Below are 12609 nucleotides of genomic sequence, written 5' to 3' on the forward strand. Positions count from 1 at the left end.
CCCTTTCCCCCATTTAAAAGGTACTTTGAACATCTGTTTTGCATTGAAATACCTATTCTTACGAATTCTACCGTTAGCATAGCAGATTTGTAAGTAAGAGTTCACAGTTCAGAGCAAAAGGGCACATATACCACCCCCACTCCCACACACATGCATTTTTCCCTGGGTAGCATGATCTGTTGAACAGGCTCTGCCCTGTACGCCTTCATCTGCATACACATTGTGACAATAAGGGAAGATCAAATAGTAATTTGAGTCATGCCAGCAGAATATGCTCCTGATATTGAAGACTGACCACTGAATACTGTTGTATATGGTTTCCATGCAGTTTCAAGGCTTAAAGAAAATTAAAGGCTTATCTAAGCTATTTAAACAGAGACCTGGCTAAAATACTATATAACCTTGGATTAGCTGGAAGCAAGAACTTTATAATACATATATTACACACACACTGTTTAGCACAGAAGAAGAGAAACTGGAGTGACAGTATATAGAAAGTATACTCAATTTAAATACTTTAATTTAATTAATGTAAAGTGAGTGAGTATTTACATAAATTAGTCCTATCTACAAAAGGCTTCAGCAGTTTGCCAACTCCATGTGTCTGCCTGGGATGGCTGCTGATCAGAATTAATTTTTAAACTGAGGTTTTTCCCCTTCAGACAGACATTGCCACAAACTGACCTGGAGAAGTAAGCTGAAAATCTTGTTTCTTTCACCAACAGAAGATGGTCCACTAAAAGTTACCTCATCCACCTTGTTTTTCTAATATCCTGGGACTGACATCTCTACAACCCTGCATAATTGCTCCAGACAGACATAATTCCTGATTATTCCTTGCAATATTTATTTATTCCTTGCAATAATTCCTTGATCCTGATTTCACGTTACTTTAGGAAGAAAGTCGTCATTTTCCTGCATTAGAGTTTTTAAAAATTTGTCTATATTCCTCTAAGTTACACTGGCCCTTTCCTTCAGAAATCCAAGCTAAACATTTGAAGTTTTTCCAATATCATGTCAGCTGCAAACAACTGAATATATCTGCCTGTCAGTTATGTATTTTGGGGAAAGGATATGTAGTGGTGGTTACAGTCATTGAAACAATGCAAAGAAGAAGGCAGTGAGCCAGCAGTATCATCACTAGTACAGCTGCGTGTAGAACTCTGATCTCTGTTTATCCGATGGTGGGGAGAGGTACAGCTGTGAAGCAGTCATCACTCACATGGATTATTTCATTTGAGAGCATTGTAGCAAAGTATTTCAAATAATCCATTGTTTTGGTTCTTCCATTACTTTTAACACCCATCCAGTTTCATTATTTGAATGTTCCAATGATTCATTTGCCTCTGTTAAGTAAAAAAATCTGCCTTCACTTGCACATTAGCATTGCCTTGGACACTTGTCATTTTAAACTGCCAACTCAAGTATTTTGGATGATACATACTGTTTAATAAAACAGACAAAATCAAAGAAAAAACTCACACCTTCAGTGAATAGCCACATTAGTTCCAGTCTGAAATTTGGATTTAAGAGAAAGATTGTAGTGCTAGAGTTTAGGATGACTATGACAGTGAAAAGTAACTTTGGAAGTTGCATTAGTTGACTTGGTGTCAAGCTCGTATCTTATGGTCATACTAGTTTTCTAGGGTTGCAGATTTGACACTTCAGGAGCAATCAGAAAAAAATTGAAGGTATGATGAACACATTCTGAAGTTCACTCCTCTACACAACTTCTCATTAATCATTTGAAGGGCCCTAATAGTCACGAGATGACCAAGAACTCGCATAGAAATTTGAGATAACAATGCTCTTTTGTGGAAGATGTTTGAATGAATGAGATGCATACCATACGCAGCCCAGTTTATTTCCAGCATCCAAGGAAGAACTGTTCTAATTTGGATAATTTAATAGAATAAGAGTGCATAGGTCTGTGGGAGGGAAGAGGATGGCAAGATAGCCATATATTAGGCCATAACAAGAGACATGCCAGAATACTATAAATCAATCTGGACACAAAATGTAGAGTTGTATATGATTTGAGTTTAGGCCAGGCTGCATTTTCACTCTCATAGCTGGGAACTTATTTGCCAGCATTGCAGTGATTTAGAAACCAAATATTTGCACCTTTTGTATTTGCTTTTTGCAAACTTTCATATGAGTGAAGTTTTCTTCACATAGGTTTTGTGAAAGAAGTCTAGGATTTTGTGGGATTCATTACCAAAATAAGTTTCAGGCAGAAGCAGTGTAGCAGCTATCCTAAAATTGACATACCTGACAGGAGTGTTCGCTTCTGAGGATGTAAGAGATCTTACCCACGCAACCCCTCTGAAAGGTAGGTAACAATAAGGACAGAGTGTGAACACCTCAATATTGGGCTTTTCACAAGTTGGAGCTGGAGGCCTCAATAGAGGAAGCACTTAGGAGATAGAGCATCCACTCCCGAAACAGCAGCAGCAGGAGTAGACTAGGTGCTCTTTTCTTAAAGTAGTCTAGGTCTTTTCCTCTACTCAAAGTGTGGTATAGAAGGTAAGGTGATGCTGGAAGAAGGGGACTTGCAGGAAGGAAAGTCTTGTTTAAACTTACAGCGCTGCAGCAGCACAATTGTAGCGCTTCGTGAAGACACAGTGCTGACAGGAGAACTTCTCCCATTGGCATAGGCACTCGGGATGGTGAAGTGGTAGCTATGTTGATGGGAGAAGTCCTCCCATCAACATAGCACTGTCTACACAGGGAGTTAAGTCAGTAAAACTGCGTCACTCAGGGGCATGGATTTTCCACATCCCTGAGCAACAGTTATACTGACATAAATGTGTAGTGTAGGCCAGGCCAGATACTGCCTGATTTACTTGGATGAGAAAGGTGAAGGTTAGCCTCTCCTAGGTTACAAAGTTTTAAGTCACAACAACACCTAACTGTCAGTCTTGAGATAATCAACAGTATGATTTCCCCCTTTTAGAGTTACTCATCCAGCTGAGAAACAGAAGTACCATATGATCGAGGTGATCAACCAAAGTTATAATGCAGTGAACAGTGTTTTCAAACAATCCATTGACTGAAATTTATCAAAATTTTAAACGAGTACATTCTTTAAAAAATTAAGTTGTTTTCCAACAAGATGGGGTAGACTTAATTAAATGATTGTGTGCCAGCTTGCACAGCCCCATTCACTACCATGTTAAAACAGGATTAAGAACCTTATATTACTTTTGCCAGTTAATATTCTGAAGAACTCTTAAGAGCATACTGTGAAAAAAATCCCCCAGCCTGACTTTGAAAAAATTATTTATTCAGACCCTCTAGGAGGAGTTTGTTCAACTCAAATGTTTGGCTTAAACACCATTTCAATTAAGTTAGCTTTGAAGAAAACTTTTTCCGTTAACTGAAGTATGCTCTCTTTTGGTAGTGTAAGCTTTAGTATTATAAAAAATGCCCATTTGAGCTTTTCCTACACCTCACAGCCCCTTACTGAAGTACACTTACTGAACAATTGAATGCTTCAGAATTGTCATGTTTCACTGCTGTTTCATTGTTCCTCTCTCCTTCCCTCTCCAATATAAAAGGACTTCCCACCACAGCTCCATACTTCAATCAACCTGCTAACACATTACATTCCAAGAAAGATTTAACTATGCAAGGTTACAAATCCACAGAGCACAGATGTAACAGTAGATAAATGCCACAAAATCCAGAGATGAAAGTGCTTCCACTTATCCATTAAATCAGTTCAGTTTTATTTTTAACATGAACAATATTTTAAGCCTTTGAGACACTGCAGTAGTAGTATAAGGAACATTATATTTAGCAACTAGGGGTAAAATATACTTTACTCTTCAGATAGACAAATCCATTAATGTTTTCAGTCACTTAAGAGCACTGACTATTTTCCTCACCCTATCCATTATTTATGAGGAGAGTTTGTATCAACCCCTATATTTAAGTTGCCTAACATTTTCCCATTATAAATAGTGTTTGCAACCCTTTTTGGAGACACTCAAACCTCCACTGTTCACAGCAAGCTTTTCTTGCCCCCAAACCACACCATCAAGATCCAACATGTCTCCAGCATTGTATCCTATTCCTCTCTGAGGCATTATGTGGGGAAGGAGTTTCCCATTTCCTGGAGGTCAAAGAGAGACAGTCTGGGGCCAAGCTTCCTTCAACCACCATCTAAATCTAGCACTGGCACAAGTAGCTAATCTGCCCTACCTTCAGGATAGCTGAGGGCCTCACCCTGGAATTTTTGAATGTTTACTTATAATATTGCCAGCCCCATACAAAAAATTTGGCATTATTCACAGCATCTTGTTTTCAAGAAGGGAGTTGGTAAGGAAGGAAGCAAGAAATTCAAGAGCACGAGGAGCCTCGTTTTCTGTTTACTATGGATGTTTGCCCGATTTTGGCAAGAATTGGTTCTGCTACACTTCCTCATGGCTGGGCAAGCTTGGGGATATGCCTATGGCTTTGGAAGAGTGTTTCTCAATTGGCGGGTCATGGCTCTAGGAGTCACAAAAGGCAGCCAGGCAGATCACAAGACATTGAATTTTTTTTTTGATCTAAAGCAAAGAAAATATTATTCCTCCCCCCCCCCCACACCCCTTTCAAGGGTAAGCATTCTCTGCCAAGTCCTCTCCAAACACATAAGGGGGATGCGAAAGTTTACTTCAATTAGGATGTTGGCAACCTGACAAAGTTGAGAAATGTGGTCTTGGAATATTAATTTCATGATTCCAACTAAGCATCGTACACATTGAAGTGTTTTCAGGCTGTTCCTTTCCAGATAAGTATTGCTTACTAGAGGTGAAAAATGAATCAGATGGTCTGCAGCAGCCATTATGGATTTTACAGTAAGAAGCTGTTGTGAAAGCCAATGACTTCTTCCTTATGCACAGATTCAGTTCATGTTTTCAGTGAAAATACAAATCAAACGCTTACGAAGTATGTGGTGGAGTCCCACATTATAAAATCTAATTTGCCCTCCATATATATCAGACCATAATAATTGAACTTACTCAGCTGTTGTGCCTGAATCATAGATGCTTCTTCCATGGAGGTATTTTTCAAGTCTCTCTCAGTCCCAGTAAGAGCCAATAAAGCAGTTTTAAGTATGTTAACTGATTAAACTAATTAAGGACGAAACTATCCATTTTATGACTTTGAAACCAAAAATAATTTTCTTCAGGAAATGATTATGGTCATTTACTGGTTTAACTTTACTTAATTCCCTTGAGAACCTACTGCAGTGCCAGATTTATAGGTGCTCAGAGAGATCCTTAACTGATAGTAACCAAAAGCAAGAGACAGCATAGTGAATTAGGAACATCTTAATAGGTTTGTTAGTGGGAATGAGAAGCTATGCTACAACAGCAAGTATTTAATGTGAAATTTCATAATCATATGTACTATTTACTTGCTGTTTTTGAAGTTTACTTTTACATTTCGTGCTGGAATGTGTGTTTTTTGAAGACTTTTCTGCCTTCCTCTGACTGACACAAGTGTGCTGGATTCATATATGCTCAATTTTCTTTCCATTGGGTAAAAAAATCTCATAGCATAACTAATACTTTCAATGAATTTTAACTTTTTTGCTCCAGCTTAGAAAATTTTGTACACACTACAAAACACCCTTTTAGTTAGTAAGCTAAAATTGCTGAAGCTACTTTTGTGGCTATTGGTACACTGACAGCAGAAAATTAATACTGAGAGTGAGTTACATGTTCTTGTTGCTCTAAGACCACCTGAGATTGGACATGTTGACCAAAATCGCCCCTGTATGGGGGCCAGGAAGATTTATGTTCAAAGCGCAGGTGTTTGGATACCTCATGCAAATAAAGCCCTCAAAGGAGGTCAGACATTCTATCCTCCTCTACCAAAGGCATTACAATAGCAGAGGCGATTGGGCAAGAGTGCACCAAGCATAATATGGGATGAAAAGAGGGAAAACTCAATTTGCAACTCCTGTCAAATTAGAGAATGCAAAAATCTCAGTTTATTGAAACTAAAGATGTTTAAGATCCCCTAGTAATGTCCATGTGCTTTATGTGAGCTAATATAAAGAACACTGAAGTGACTGATTTCAGAACTACCATCATGTACATCAAGTATCATATACAATGAAAGTTGCTCTAAGGATACTTAGTTTAATTGAACATAAACATATTATTACATGTACCTATATGCATTTTAACTTGATTTTATCAGAGAACACTCCTTTGTCTTCTTTGATTTTTTTATTAAAAAGGGGTAAAGTCAGTTATGGGAACTAATTTTTTTAAGAAGGGGAGCTACTGATTTGAACTATTTAAAACAAAGTTGTTTTAAATATGCACTCACCTAATCATAGAAGATCAGGGTTGGAAAGGACCTGAGGCAGTCATTTAGTCTAACCCCCTGCTCAAAGCAGGATCAACCCCAACTTTGTCAAGCTGCACCTTAAAAACCTCTAAAGATGGAGATTCCACTACCTCTCTAGGTAACCCATTCCAGTGCTTCACCACCCTCCCAGTGAAAAAGTTTTTCCTAATATCCAATCTAGACCTCCCCCACTGCAACTTTAGACCATTGTTCCTAGTTTTGTTATCTACCACCACTGAGAACAGCCTAGCTCCATCCTCCTTGGAACCCCTTTTCAGGCAGTTAAAGGTTGCTATCAAATCCCTCCTCATTCTTATCTTCTGCAGACTAAATAAGCCTAGTTCGCTTAGCCTCTCCTCATACGTCATGTGTTTCAGCCCCCCAATCACTTTTGTTACCCTCTGCCTCTCTCCAATTTGTCCACATCCTTTCTGTAGTGGGGGCCCCAAAACTGGACACAATACTCCAAATGTGGCCTCAGCAGTGCCAAATAGAGGGGAATAATCACTTCCCTCGATCTCCTGGCAATGCTGTTACTAATGCAGAGCAATATGCCATTAGCCTTCTTGGCAACATAGGCACACTGTTGACTCATACAGCTTCTTGTCCACTGTAACCCCCAGGTCCTTTTCTGCAGAACTGCTGTCTAGCCAGTTGGTCCCCAGTCTGTAGCTGTGGATGGGATTCTTGTCCTAAGTGCAGGACTCCGCACTTGTCCTTGTTGAATCCCATCGGATTGTCTTTGGCCCAATCCTCTAATTTGTGTAGGTCACACTGCATCCTATCCCTATCCTTCAGGGTCTCTACCACTCCCAGCAACTTAGTGTCATCTGCAAACTTGCTGAGGGTGCAATCCACCCCATTCTCCAGATTATTAATGAAAATGTTGAACAAAACTGGCCCCAGCACTGACTCCAGGGGCACTATGCTTGTTACTGGCTGCCAACTGAAGATTGAGCCGTTGATCACTACCTGTTGAATCTGATTATCTACCCAGATTTCTATCCATCTTATAGTCCATTCATCCAACCTATACTGATCCAACCTATACTACTTTAAGTTGGTGATAAGAATACTGGGGGACACTGTATCAAAAGTCAAGATATATCACATCCATCACTTTTCCTCATATCCACAAAGCCAGTCATCTTATTATAAGGCAATCTGGTTGGTCAGGCATGACTTGCCCTTGGTGAATCCATGCTGACTGTTCCTGATCACTTTCCTCTCTTCCAAGTGCCTCAAAATGGATTCCTTGAGGAGCTGCCCCATGATTTTTCTGGGGACTGAGGTGAGGTTAACTGGTTTGTAGTTCCCCGGTTCCTCCTCCACCTCTTTTTTGAAGATGGGCACTATATTTGTCATTTTCCAATTGTCTGGGATCTCCCCCAACTGCCACAAGTTTTCAAAGAATGACCAATGGGTTTGCAATCACATCAGCCAAGTCCCTCAGCACCCTCAGATGCATTGTATCCAGCCCCATGGACTTGTGTATGTCCAGCCTTTCTAAATAGTCCTGAACCTGTTCTTTCAGCACTGAGGGCTGCTGACCTCTTCCCCATTCTATGCTGCCCAGTGTGGTATGGTGGAAGCTCACCTGGTCTGTGAAGACACAGGCAAAAAAATCATTGAGTACTTCCACTTTTTTCACATCATCTGTCATCAGGTTGCCTCCCCCATTTTGTAAGGGGCCCATACTTTCCCTGACCACCTTTTTTGTTAACATATTTGTAGAAACCCTTCCTGTAACCTCTCACATCCCTTGCTAGTTGCAACTCCAATTGTGCTTTGGCCTTCCTGATTTCACTTCTGCATGCTCGAGCATTACTTTTATACTCCTCTCTAGTCATCTGTCCAAGCTTCCACTTTTTGTAAGCTTCCTTTTTGTGTTTAAACTCACAGAAGATGACTTTGTTAAGCCATGGACTATTAAGCAAGTGCTTGGTAAACCACCAATTGAGAAAATAAAGTTTATTTTATCTTCTACACTTCTAATCAAGTTCTACATAAAAGTTAGTTTTGTACTTTTGGGGAATGTCTACACTGCAATTAAAAACCTGCGGCACGCCCATGCCAGCTGACTTGGGCTCATGGGGCTGTTTAATTGCAGTGTGGACATCCAGGCTCTGGCTGGAGTCTGGGCTCTAAGACCTTGCAAGGTAGGAGGGACACACAGATCAGAAAGTCATTTGAGATGGAAGATAATTAAGGATTTTTTTTTTAAATGGTGATTGACGAAAAAAGACAGGCTCATTTTCCTCTCAATCCACTTCCCAAACTAAATTTTACCATCCCTAATCAAGAATTATGCTGATTAAAAAAATTCTCTTAACCAAGTCAGTAGGCAAATGAACGTGAAGGCAAGAGAAGGCTGAAAAGGCATGGAAGGGCAGGATTTGAGAGAGGGTTTCTCTTTCCTATGAATCTTTTTGAGATAGTCTTACTTAACTTCTGTTAAAAGACTTGTTTGTATGAAGCTGAAACTCTAGTATTAAGAGTTTCTCAGGGCTGGTCTACACTGCAGAGTTAGGTCGGTTTAATTACATTGCTCCAGGCTGCAAAAAATTTCATACTCTGTGCAATATAGTTAAGCTGACCTAAGCCCCAATGTGAACAGCTCTACCCCACTTAGTGCCTCTCTAAGAGGTGGCTTTACTACAGTGATGGATGAACCCCTCTCTCTGTATTAAGTGTCTATACCACAGTGGCACAGCTGCAGCATTTCTAGACTAGACAGCCTTATTTTAGGAATAGGGCTTTTTAGTGTTCATGAATCACAGAAATGTAGGACTGGAAGGGACCTCAAGAGATCATTTAATCCAGTCCCCTGCATTCAAGACAGGACTAAGTATTATCATGACCACCCCTAACAGGTAAGTGTCTAACCTGCTCTTAAAAAACTCCAATGACAGATTTCACCATCTCCCTAGAATGGAAAGAACATATTTCCATACTAAGCAGTTTATCAGAAGGAAGGCTAAAAATGTATGTTGACAATTCTATATCACGAGAACCTATTAAAGTATGAAATTTTATAGTAAAATTTCATGCAAAAGATGAAAAAGGAAATTTTAAGTTAAGATTTCTGGCATTTATTGGCCAAGATTGCATAGACCTTACACTCAATCGGTCACATCTGTTCAATTTCAAAATTTCAAGGAATATTTTAAGCTTCAATGGTTAGAGCCCTATTGATTTTGGGGAAAATCAGATGATAAAAATGGGGGACACATGGAGTCCCTCCCGTCTAATTAACACAGCTACAGCTTCAAGCTCTTTTGCAATTCTCTATAGATTGAAACAGTTGATGCACCCATTAACATCTTCCAACATAATATTCCTGCTCATCATATCAGATGACACTCCCAGATAGAAAGAACAATGGTGAGAAGCAGAATGAGGGCATGCACACAGGCCCTGGCATGGGGAGAATGGGGCATCCTGATATGGGGACCCACAGAGCCCCTAGCATGAGGGAAAGGATGGGGAAGTTGCAGGGAGTTTCTAAATGAGTGTGATAGGAGGATGGCGCACTGTTATGCTGGGTAGATGTGGGGGAGAGCATTCGTCATATTGGTTAACATCAGTGTGTCAAAATCATAATTCATGTGATATGCCATGTCAGGTACTGTTAGAAAGGTTATAATATGCTAAGTCAGATGATAACACTTATGTTCATGTGTAATATGTGAAATGAAAGTTATAGATATATTTGAGATCTGTATTTCAAATTGTGCTGCCTAGGCAACACCCCAGATAAGCAGGCTATTGTCCTGTCGCCATCCTAATGGCCCATTACGACACTCACGGATGCAAGGGGCCCAGGAAGAAACTAAAGGCATACCTGAAGAGTTACCAGGATTGGCCCATGTGATTCTGGACTCCATTTTAGTTCTTGTAACATTCCACAAGACAGCATTGCCAAGGCCAGAGGGTATAAGGCCAAGCCACAGAAACAATTTTGTCTTTGTTCCTGTTCAGCTACTGACATATACCTACCTGCCTCTGGATCAATTCACTTGCAACTGAACTGAAGGACTAAGACTAAGACCCATCCAGATACTGGATGTATGGCAGAGGAACTGTACAAGCCTGCAACTCCACAATTCTTCTAGAAACCTAATGTATATGGACTTCCTAATCATTTGTATGTATTTGATTGCTCTAATCCTTTAACATTTCTCTTATGGTTTATTTCTTTCTTCTTACAATAAACCTTTAGTTTTAGTTACTAAAGGATTGGCTGGCAGCGTGGTATTTTGGGTACGATCCAAACTTATATTGATCTGATACTGTGGCTGACCCTTTGGGGTCAGACAGAACCTATTTAGTAAAGAGCATAAGTTTAAATAACTGGTCTCTTTACTGGACCCAGTGGCTAATTGGGAGCCAGGAACTGAAATGCAGTAAAGGGGGCTGTGTGTAATTGTGTACTGGCTTCTGTGAGGATTCAGAAGCGCAGTTTGTGCTGGTTGGGAAGTCTGGCTTCAGTGCCACCCACCAGTGCTGGGAGAATCTGCTCCCTTTTTACAGCCTGCCCTGACCTTGGCATTCTTAGGTGACTGCCCTGGGCATGGGACGGGTCACAGGCACACTGGGAACTTAAGGAATGCCTGGAGCCCCTGATGTGTGCAATAAGCTCTGCCAAGAGAAGCTATGACATGTGTGACCCCACTGTACTCTTTTGACTCTGCAGTGCCTAGCTAATGAAGTTGTGTGAAGAGTGAGGGCAGGTCTACACTTAAAATGTTGCGCCGAGGCTGCTGTAGTGCTTTAGTGAAGATGTTCTAAACTGACAGCAGAGCACTTTCCCATCATCTTAATTAATCCAGATTCCACCAACATAGTCCTGTCCACACTGATACCGATTTAAGTGCAAGCGCAGCACTCGGGGTGTGGATTATTCATTGCAGAATTACTTCAGTATAACTTACAATGTAGACCGGGGCTTAATAAAGTAAAGGGCAGCAAATGAAGGATTTAAGTCTCAATTGTGTACAATACAAAACACCAAAGACACTGTTGCATAAAGCTTAGTCTTACATTTTTAAAAACTGTAAGTTAGATTTAAGCAGTTGAGACAGATGGGGAAGCCATTTCCTGACAGTTTAATGGTTGGGGGGGAGTCAAGGGCCCAAGGAAAGCCAAGCTCTTAACTCAGTTAGTTGTTAGCTGCCAGCAAATGCCTATCCTATCAGTCACTACTGGAAAATAAGCCTTCAATTAAATGCTGCTGCTGGTAAGGAGAGCTATACACAGTTAACTGACATTTACAACTTTCAGGTCTTATTTTCACATAATTTTCCAACTTTTCAATAATAAATGATGCATCTGAAACAGCTACACACAGGCGATTACTGTTTTAAGAATACTATGGTAGTAGGTTATCACAATAAAAATGTGCTGATATAAGTATTAGCTTCATTTGCCTCAACTTCAGTTACATTTTCATTTCAAAACACACAGCTCTCTGTGCAAAGTACCATTTTAAGATCAAGGCAAAACAAACTGAAGTCACCAAAAAACACAGTTAAATGCAACTTCCAAATTGGCAAACCTATCCCTTGCACATTGCAGTTCATTTTCAATATAACAACTGTCCACGAGGATGAGTTCTCAAGCATTTAATCTCATTAGACTGATGGCACTTCCTTCTAATAGTTTTTACACGCATTTGCCCACAAGCCAGTAAGATAAAATACCGTAGATTTATATGGCACATTTCAGTTTTAACTGACTGCTGCTAGCAAATGTCTGTAGAAACAATTTACAAATAATTTAGGTGTCAAACAGGAATATGAATACTGTCAGACATCCTCCCCTCTTTGGAAAGTGAATGTTTTGGTCATCAGATACATGCTTCCTGAGGAGGCCCTGCTAGGCTTAGTCAGACCAGCGCCAGGAATTCAGTGAACCCGGGGTCATGCTGTCAAGACTCCAGAGTAATGCAGCGCTTAAGCATTTGAGCAGAATTCAGCCAGGAAATTAATGACTTCTATTACAATACCATGACATCTGTCTTTACAAAACAACTCTTGCCACATTCCCCCCTCTGCCCTACAATTAGGAAAATAGCTTCTTACCCAGCTCTCTTCGAAGGCTGACAAATTCTTGAGATAACTCTTTATGCTGTTTTAGTGCTTCCTCCCTCTGTAAAAAAAAAAAAAAACAAACAAAAAAACCCGACATTTGGTTACTAAGTGTTTTGAATAGTGCATCTTCCAATAATTAACTCACGTTATCTGCAGGAAAACAAAA

The 12609-nt window shown here is 40.1% G+C and overlaps 1 protein-coding gene across 6 annotated transcripts in view; it reads right to left on the minus strand.

Annotated features, from left to right (window-relative positions):
- The window catches only part of MTUS1 (microtubule associated scaffold protein 1), a 175764-nt gene that overhangs the window by 13561 nt on the left and 149594 nt on the right, over nt 1-12609 (minus strand). For all 6 annotated transcript variants that reach the window (XM_067530554.1, XM_067530553.1, XM_067530552.1 and 3 more), the window contains one exon: nt 12435-12501. In XM_067530554.1, coding sequence (XP_067386655.1) covers nt 12435-12501 — 67 coding nt within the window. The remainder of the gene's footprint in view (nt 1-12434; nt 12502-12609) is intronic.

Source organism: Emydura macquarii, unplaced genomic scaffold (assembly GCF_026122565.2).
Source record: "Emydura macquarii macquarii isolate MOO-44397 ecotype Brisbane River unplaced genomic scaffold, CSIRO-AGI_Emac_v2 contig_3108, whole genome shotgun sequence".
In the NCBI taxonomy this organism is placed as follows: Eukaryota; Metazoa; Chordata; order Testudines; family Chelidae; genus Emydura; species Emydura macquarii.